The 8,574-nt window shown below is 43.5% G+C and overlaps 2 protein-coding genes across 2 annotated transcripts; one reads left to right on the top strand and one right to left on the bottom strand.

Annotated features, from left to right (window-relative positions):
* Positions 1–609: 609 nt before the first annotated feature.
* On the bottom strand, positions 610–2,335 carry LOC148038180 (uncharacterized). Its single transcript, XM_087675206.1, has 4 exons — positions 2,319–2,335; positions 1,542–2,235; positions 1,104–1,439; positions 610–996 (listed from the first exon to the last, which is right to left on the bottom strand). The coding sequence occupies exons 1-4, from the start codon at positions 2,333–2,335 to the stop codon at positions 610–612; spliced, it is 1,434 nt and encodes a 477-aa protein (XP_087531332.1).
* A 3,924-nt stretch (positions 2,336–6,259) lies between these two features.
* Positions 6,260–7,181, top strand: LOC148038179 (uncharacterized). Its single transcript, XM_087675374.1, has 3 exons — positions 6,260–6,700; positions 6,792–6,938; positions 7,023–7,181. The coding sequence occupies exons 1-3, from the start codon at positions 6,260–6,262 to the stop codon at positions 7,179–7,181; spliced, it is 747 nt and encodes a 248-aa protein (XP_087531500.1).
* Positions 7,182–8,574: the final 1,393 nt, after the last annotated feature.

Raw genomic sequence — 8,574 nt, 5'->3', positions numbered from 1 at the left:
TGCTGATACACTCAAAAGGAAAGAACACTTCCTTAGCAGTTTGCCAAACAACACGGTTGATTAATGGAAACTAGCGTTCCTTGCGCACAAGGGATGCTATCCCGCTTCGCGGCAGCTTCGCTGCCGCGAAGCGGGGTGCGAGGCAAGTGAAGCTGCCGTGCTATCGCACGGCAGCTTCACTTCCTTATCGCACAGTGCACTACAACACAATGCCGCCATACACGCGTCCATTACACGCGAAAAGTTACGGGCGCGTGTATGGTCATTTATACTTACAGCAATATCGGGCGCGTGTATACATGCATGTAACAGCGCGTGTATAATTGCATGTGAGGGCGCGTGTATTTGCGCGTTAAGTCTGTCATAATACACGCTCTGTTACACGCGACACAGAGCCTAACTACAGAAATCCATTTCTTTTCAAAACAGAAAACCATTAAGTTTTAAAAATGTCATTGTGCATTGCAGTGTTTACAAACCATTACAAAATCCCACTACATGCACTTACAACAACGTAATACATTGAAAAATATATATTCATATGGTTATTGAAAGACAAAGTATACAATAGAAATGTCATGAATTTGGAGCAATACAGTGACGGATTGGTTAGGGTTCGATCTCATCTTCAATAAGATCCATCCTTGCCAAACGATCAACATCAATATCCATTTGATCAATTTGTAAGGCTATGATTAAATTTATTCTACTATCGCTATTTTGCCCATTGATAATGGTACCGATGCCTTGATCATTCTCATCATCATCACCATCATCCTCAATGGAAGGGTCATCCTCATGATCATGAGAAATGGCACGCTCATCCTCATTATCATGATCATCTACATTGGCATGTTCGACATCATCTTCTTTGCGGCTTGCCACATCCTCCATATGCTCCATATCAGTGAATGTATTATACATTACTTTGGAACGTGGTGCAATAGGGATGACATACCACCATTTACTGTCATGCACCATTGGCAGATAGATAACCTGCTCAAATACACATAATTCATTAATTAATTAGCATATCAAAAGTCAAGGGGTGCGCGAGCTTAGATATATATGTACATGAAACACATTTGTAAAAAAATGCATACCTGCTCACATTGTTGTGGCAATACGAGCCTATCTTTCTTTGTTTGCCAAAACTTTGTAGAGTCAATAGTTACATAGCCACTTGCATGGCGTTTTATCGTTGCGTTAGGCCCTTTTTCCACCACGTTCATTTGCCATTTGACATCCAAAACATACACAAAGAAGCGGCGAAAGTCAAGTCTGTATATGTCTTGGATTGTGCCACAATAATCATCCATTTTTCCATTGGCTCCCTCAAAGCTACTAATGACACCGCAATCTTGTGTATTCCTCTTTTCATCTATTCTTTGTGTTCGAAAATGCTTGCCTTCACACCATATAGCATTGAACATAGTGCACTGGACCAAAATATAAGCAATATCTATGTAAGCAATTAATGTGAATAAATATGAAAAGCCAATCACTTACAAAGAATGCAAATTTACATTTGTTCTATGTACCTTTAACATGCATCCTCGTGCATACTCCCATTCTTCCGCCGTGATATGCAGCCCCTCATCTCTCTCTGCTCTCTCCATTTCCTCATGCAACCAATCAACATGAATATCATTCGGAAGTGTTGCTAGATGCTTAGGGTACGCCTTACGAGAGCCATGTTGCCTCCGAAAGAGAGCTCTGTCTGCTTGCCTTTTTGTCTTTGCATCCTCGTATCTTGTAACCCATCTGCTCATCACATCACTATTAAGGATGCAAGTGAAATTAAGATCATCAATCAATGTTCTCTCAATTACTTTGCTCTGTCCTTTTCCTTGAGGCACAATAGACGTCATCCTCAAGTCCTCTTCATTGCTCCATAGTCGCGGCAAAGAGCTATCCACCTTATCAAGAAATTCTGATATATATACAAGAGACTCTTGTATCAACCAACCCTCAGCCATGCTTCCTTCGGGCCTTGCACTTTGCCTCACAAAGTCTTTTAAGGTCTTCATGAAGCGCTCTAGGAAGAACATCCAACGGGCATGCACAGTGCCACATAAAGCAATTTCATCCACTAAATGCACAATGAGATGTAGTTGACTTGTGAGAATGGTTCGCGGAAAAGTCTCCTCTACCATACAAACCACCTCCACTGCCATAACACGCGCATCATCCAATGTGGCTGGATCAATTGCTTTGGAACTAACATATCTGAAAAATAAATGCACAATACGTTATACCTCGTGCACATTCATTTTGCAAGGTATAATGAAGGGTGATCTTACATGGGATTTACATACCTCACAAGCTCGCCCATCTTATAAATACATCTTTTCAAACTCATGTCTGCACAATGGTCGATGCTAGTAGGTAGTATGAACTGCGCACATAAGAGCACATGTATATTTGGGTTAAGGCATTACAAAATTTAATTTCAACCTACAATAATTGGAAAACACTTACTTGGAGCATCTTGTGCCAATCGTGGGACTTCAACCCATGTAGTTGCTCAACCCCTCTTTTCTTAGTGGTTGTAAACGCTCCCTTCAACGATCTCATGCATCCAGTGGGAGTACGCAAAGTGGTGATGGCTTGCTTTACCTGCTTCTCCTCCTTCTTTGATATAATCCAGGGAGCAGGCGGAAGACGAACGTGCGCACCCTCCTCTTGTGGCCAAGCTTGACGCATACGTCCTGCGACCTGCAAGTCCTCCCGTACGCTAACATTGTCTCTTTTACCAATAACATGTTCCCAAATACTAGATCCCACATTCTTGAAGATGTGCATGGGATCAAGAAGATGGTTGATCTTGAGATGGGTCCAATATGGTAGCCGGAAAAAAATGGAGTACCTACACAAGGGATTGCAGACTGTCATCTTTATTCCAACTTTAGAGACTACACAAAACAAGATTGAAAACAATGGAGATGTACCTGTTCATGCCATCTGGAGGAAGAACATTTGAAGACTCCCAAATACGCTTCCAATCTTTTGCACGAAGTGTCTGTGGATGAATGTTCCTCTTACTAGGAGCATATTTAGGGTGATCTGATGGGAGAAATCGATGATGATTATCGAATATGGTCTTACACAAACCATCAGCATACTCATGTACCAATGAAGGGCCACATATAGGACATGCATGTTTACCCGATGTCCTCAAACCTGTTAAAATAAAAAAAAAGTTAGAATAATAAAATCAATAGTTATAATTGATATAGCTAGTAGTATTAGAGTCGGGAGGTAGTTAGAATTCTTACCAGAACAATCGCTGTATCCTGGAAAGTCATGCATTGTTCACATCAACACTGCTTTTAAGTCGAAGTGTCGAGAGGAGGGAGGCCTACTAATGTCCACTACCGCAACACCTCTCCATAGTTCCTCCAACTCATCAATCAACGGTTCAAGATAAACATCCATATGCTTGACTTTATGTTTCCCTGGAATCAGAAGGGATAACATAAGATGTCCCTTCTTGATCGCCATTGATGGTGGAAGGTTGTAATTCACCAACACAACCAGCCACACGCTGTATGCGGTGCTCTTGAAACCAAACGGATTCACTCCATCCATACCTAGGCCAAGTCTCAAGTTTCTGGGCTCTGTTTTAAAGCTGGGCCACTCATCTTCAATATGCTTCCAAGCAGGAGTGTCTGCAGGAATTCTCCACATGCCATCATCCAATCGATGCGAGGAATGCCATGACATGAGCTCTGCTATGGATTTGCACTTGAACATGTGTTTGATGCGAGGAATTATAGGAAAGTGTTGCAAGACTTTACGAGGTACATCAAAACTCTTCACATCTGTTCTATACCTTGCTTCACCACAAGTGGGACACTGTCGAGCCTCCTTATGCGTCCCACGAAAGAGAATGCAATCATTGACGCATGCATGTATGCGATCATAATCCAATCCTCCAAGAGATGTCACATAGCGCCTCGCTTTGTCTCTTGAGGTGGGTAGTCTATTCCCCTTTGGAAGCATGTTTGATAATAGCCTGCATCCAATATCATCAATTAGCCCATAACCCTAAACCCTATACTGTAAACCAAAAACCACTAACTCAAATTTGCAAGTTACAATGCTTACTTCAATAATGCGTCAAGACTTGCATTGCTCCATCCATAAACTATTTGTATATTGAGCAGTTCAAGTGAAGCACGTAAAATAGAGAATGTGCACCCTTCAAAAACCGATGTCGATGAAGCGTTGTAGAGATGCTCTTGTTCCATATCATTGTCGTCCACACCTTTGCGATCATCCCTAAAAAGATTCCGCACCATGTCATCAAACACTTCCTCTTCCACAACTTCGTGGGGTGCAGGGCTATTGTCATCCCTTTCCCACTCATCTCCGACAACAGATCCCGAAGCTCCAGCATCATCTCGTCGACGCTTTGCATGCTCTCGCCGTGCGTATGGCACCATGTTAGGGTGTGGTACTGCATCCTGCTTCAATCACAGTATATATATTACAACGCGCTCCATTAATTTGCACACCATGAGTTATTTTAATACTTTCAATTCACATCTTCTCACCTCTAAACCTGTTTGAATCCATTCTCCATACATCGAGATGTGATTCAATGTAATTCGACGCGCTCATACAATGCACCCTTGACATCGATTACACGTACACTTGATCCTTTGTGCCAGCCACACGTCGTGATCACAATGACACATTGTCTCATCCTCACCAGAACTGCTTGAAGAGGATGATGACATGCTATGTCCAAAATAACCAATACAGAAGTAGGATCAGTTTTTAGTGAAATCATACACATCCTATGCACAAAACAATGGATACACAAGAACAATCAGTTTTTAAAAAAAGTATAAACAGTCTCTGTGTCGCGTGTACAGGCACTGTGTGAAATCGCGTGTATGGACCCGTGTACACATGTATTCTGCTGCGCTTTTACACGCGCTTTTACACGCGTGCTTTTTGCGTTTACCTACCGCGCGCGTCGCTTTCTTTCTTTCAAAAGCCCTCTTTCAAAACACTTCTTCTTCTTCTTTCTTTGTCACTACAGTACCTCTGCCTCCAGCTCTTCCAAACCCCCGAACCTGCCTCTTCCAACCAGCCCTCTCCCTCTTGGACTACCCAAAAGAAGCAAAGGGTGCAGACAACACAGAAAGGGAGAGAGAAGCAAGAATCAACGAACTCACTTTTCAAAGACTTTTCAAAGAGGTTGGTTGTCGTTTGTTTGTTTTGGCAAATCTGTCGCTTTCTTTCTTTCCACCCATGCTATGTGTACTTGAAAGCGACAGAGGATAGAATTCACACACATTGTATATGTGCTTAACTATTTATTTCTTGACAAACGACATCCGTCAAGATAGAGGAAAGAGAGAAGAAGGAACCCTTGTGTATGTGTTTAGTCATTTCTCCCTTGATGGACAATGTCCGTCAAGATAGAGGAAAGAGTTTTTGTTTTTCATGAATTTCGTCACTAATTCGAAATGAACTTCTTCTTTTGGCTTATGATCTTCTACTAATTCGATGTTTGGTATTGTAAGAGATATGTTTATTTTCTAGAATGGTAGATATATGTTGTAGGTTATATATTGTAGGAGATATATTGTAGGAGATATGTTTATTTTTTATATGCATGTTTTGCTTGGTTCATTGAGGCGGAATTTCGACGCTTTGCAGATTCTTCATGGATCCAGGCTCTTCCTTCGATCCGTGGGCATACGCCACTTGGATGATGGAGATGATAAACCATTTTGGGCGCCATCCTAATCCAGTGGAGCTGACAGAGTATATGTATGCCCATCCTCCTCCTAGACTCCCAGGTCACACCGCGCCCCCAAGTACACAAGCCTCTCCACTGCCGTCTACGCCTGCGAGTCCGGCGAGACGTACCCCTGCGCATACACGCTCACCGAGGAGACACACCCCTGCACGGACACACTCACGCACACCCTCCTCTGTACCGTCACGTGAGGGCTCACGGCCACCATCACGTGCTCCCTCACAGCCACAGTCACGTACACAGTCACGTGCAGCCACCCCTAGTCATGGCTACTCCCGCAGTACAGATGAGAGCCGACGCCGCAGTAAAGAGAGCGGGAGTGGAGGATGCGGCGGGTGCTTTGGTGGGGGGGGTAGTAGGGCACGCGGTGAGAGAGGGCATGGAGGGAGGCATGTATGAGGAGACAGTGAGGAGTCGGAGGAGGCGAGAGAGGTGGAGGGAGAGATTTTCTACGATGTTACGGATAGGGGCGGGGTAGTCATGGATGCGAGAGGGAAAGAGGTGATGGAGTATATGCGGGGGGTAGTTTCAAACATGTATAGAAACTGTTTTGTAAAATTTAAAGATCAGGATAGCCGGTTAGTTAGGGAGGTCCTAGATAGTGTACATAGTCGGTACCCCAATCCCCCACGAGCGACATTCTCGGATGTATGGGGAAGGACGCGAATAAGGGAGATCTTAAGTAATAAAAGATCTCACCTTAAGAAACTCGCGTACGATGATGGGGTGAATGTAGCTGCGGGTGGCTATCCTTGTGAGAAACCTGCCACTGCCCACAAACGCGAGTGGAAGGAGGCAAAGAAGCGCGCAGAGGGAGGCATGAAGAGCAGGCAGCATGTGGAGGCACGACGGATCCAGATGGAGACCATTGGATCGTCGCATTTCGGATCTGGCGGTGTCAAGTCGTGGGAGGCAGAGTTCGTAAGTAACTTGCCTCTTTATTTGATTGTTTGCCAAATTCATTGATTCTATGATTGTTTTGATCTTACAAACTATCTTGATTATGTTACAGCGACGGGTTATGGGGAGGAGGCCCACAGCCCACGAGACTGGGTATGCTCGCCGCAATAGCAGACGTGACACGTGGGCCATCTTCAAAAACGAGGGACGTATTACGGATGCGCAGTTTGACGCGGCCATGAGACCATACGGTCGACAGGTACTTGAAAACTCTAAATGAATGATTTCGGTTTATTTAATTGCATATATATGTATACTTACATACGGTATATTTCTTGAACAGGCACAAGCTGCTGATGCTCCTGCCCTTGATGATCCAGCCGCCACTGCTGATGTTCGTGCCACTGCTCCTGGTGGAGGCGAGCACCACTCATCGGAATATACCGATGCGAGCTCCTCTGATCATGGAGAGAGCACAGGGTCCTCATCATCCTCTGATTAGCTTTCAGAATACTGTAGGATGTGGTTGTACAAAAAATTTTTGTAACTGAAGCCATGGGCTTTTTTGCACCTAGCTCCCTATTTGACTTTGTATATATTTGTTCCTAATTAAAGCCATGGGCTATTTTGACATATGGACTCCCTTGTACACAAATGTATCATGTATTGACAATGTATTGAATCGTGAGTCTTGAGTCGTGTATTAAGTTTTAGATAGTAATATTGAATCGTGTATTCATAGAGAGTGAGTCTTGATTCGTGTCTTGAAATCTAAATCGCTCTTTTTTTATGGTGCAATGCACCAAAAAAAAATCCAGAGAGTGCCTTTGGGTGGCTGGATGCTGGAACAGCATCCAGGCACCCAAAAGCACTCTCTGGATTTTTTTTTTCCCTCTGTAATCGCGTGTATAAGCGCGTGTCATCTGTCAAAATCGCGTATATTTGCGCAGATAGTCTGTTAGATTCGCGTGTAAATTTGCAGCAAAACTGCGCAGAACGCGTGTATGGGGTCGTGTATTCGCGTGACTGACTGTCACTGTACACGCGCTTTTACACGCATGTCTCCGGCCGCGATGATACACGCGGTATTACACGGGCCCGACACTTTTTTTCCCAAGTCATTTTGTGTGGCTAGGAGCGCGGGTATGAGCCCGATCCCTTGTAGTGGTGGGAAATGCTATCACAAAAACATCACATACTTTACTCTCCTCTACTCACAACCCCTCTATCTTTGATCCCATTTACACCTCCCCCCTCTATATCCACACTCACTCACTCACTCAATCACTCACTCAATCACTCTCAACCTCTCTCTCTCTCTCTCTCTCTCTCTCCAATTCTCTCTAAGCACCCTCTCTATGTCTCACACACACACACCAAACTTAAAACTAAAAGTAGTTTCAAACCAATGTAACACAAAATGCCAAACATAAAAACAATCTCTTCCATGCACCATACCTACAAACATTCCTCTCGACATAAATGTAAGAAATTATATGCTTGCACATGCGATAATTAGAAACAACAGCACAATACTGAAAAACGAAGCCACAAAGGCCAAGTATAAGGTATGCAAGTGTTTTTAAGCACCATAGGCAAATGGCCGATGCCAGCAAAAAAAGACAATGTCTCGAAGATGCCTAATAGAAACAAAGCTTTTTGACTAATCATTAACAAAATCTTCCTCGTTGAGAAAAACATGAGAAGGCGAAGCCGGGAATGCTTCCATAGTTTCTATTAGTAATCACATCGGCAATGCAACGGTATAAGTAAGTACGTGGAATAACAATGTTACACGTACTTACTTATAATTGAGGCAGAGACCAAGCACCACAAAAATAATTTCTATAAGAGACCTAGTCAAAATGAAGCCACAAAGGCCAAGCATAAGGCAC

This window comes from Lygodium microphyllum, chromosome 3 (genome assembly GCF_053477565.2).
Source record: "Lygodium microphyllum isolate KBCC chromosome 3, Lygodium_microphyllum_v1.1.10, whole genome shotgun sequence".
In the NCBI taxonomy this organism is placed as follows: Eukaryota; Viridiplantae; Streptophyta; class Polypodiopsida; order Schizaeales; family Lygodiaceae; genus Lygodium; species Lygodium microphyllum.
This window is presented reverse-complemented; position numbering and strand designations above follow the sequence as displayed.

Excerpts from the sequence above, each read along its gene's own strand:
- LOC148038180 (XM_087675206.1), bottom strand. Across the intron at positions 1,440-1,541 it reads CACGAGGATGCATGTTAAAG|TGCACTATGTTCAATGCTAT; the intron begins GTACATAGAACA and ends ATTTTGGTCCAG. Across the intron at positions 997-1,103 it reads TGCCACAACAATGTGAGCAG|GTTATCTATCTGCCAATGGT; the intron begins GTATGCATTTTT and ends GTATTTGAGCAG.
- LOC148038179 (XM_087675374.1), top strand. The coding sequence starts at position 6,260 with ATGGATGCGAGAGGGAAAGAGGTGATGGAGTATATGCGGGGGGTAGTT. Across the intron at positions 6,701-6,791 it reads AGTCGTGGGAGGCAGAGTTC|CGACGGGTTATGGGGAGGAG; the intron begins GTAAGTAACTTG and ends ATTATGTTACAG. Across the intron at positions 6,939-7,022 it reads TGAGACCATACGGTCGACAG|GCACAAGCTGCTGATGCTCC; the intron begins GTACTTGAAAAC and ends TTTCTTGAACAG.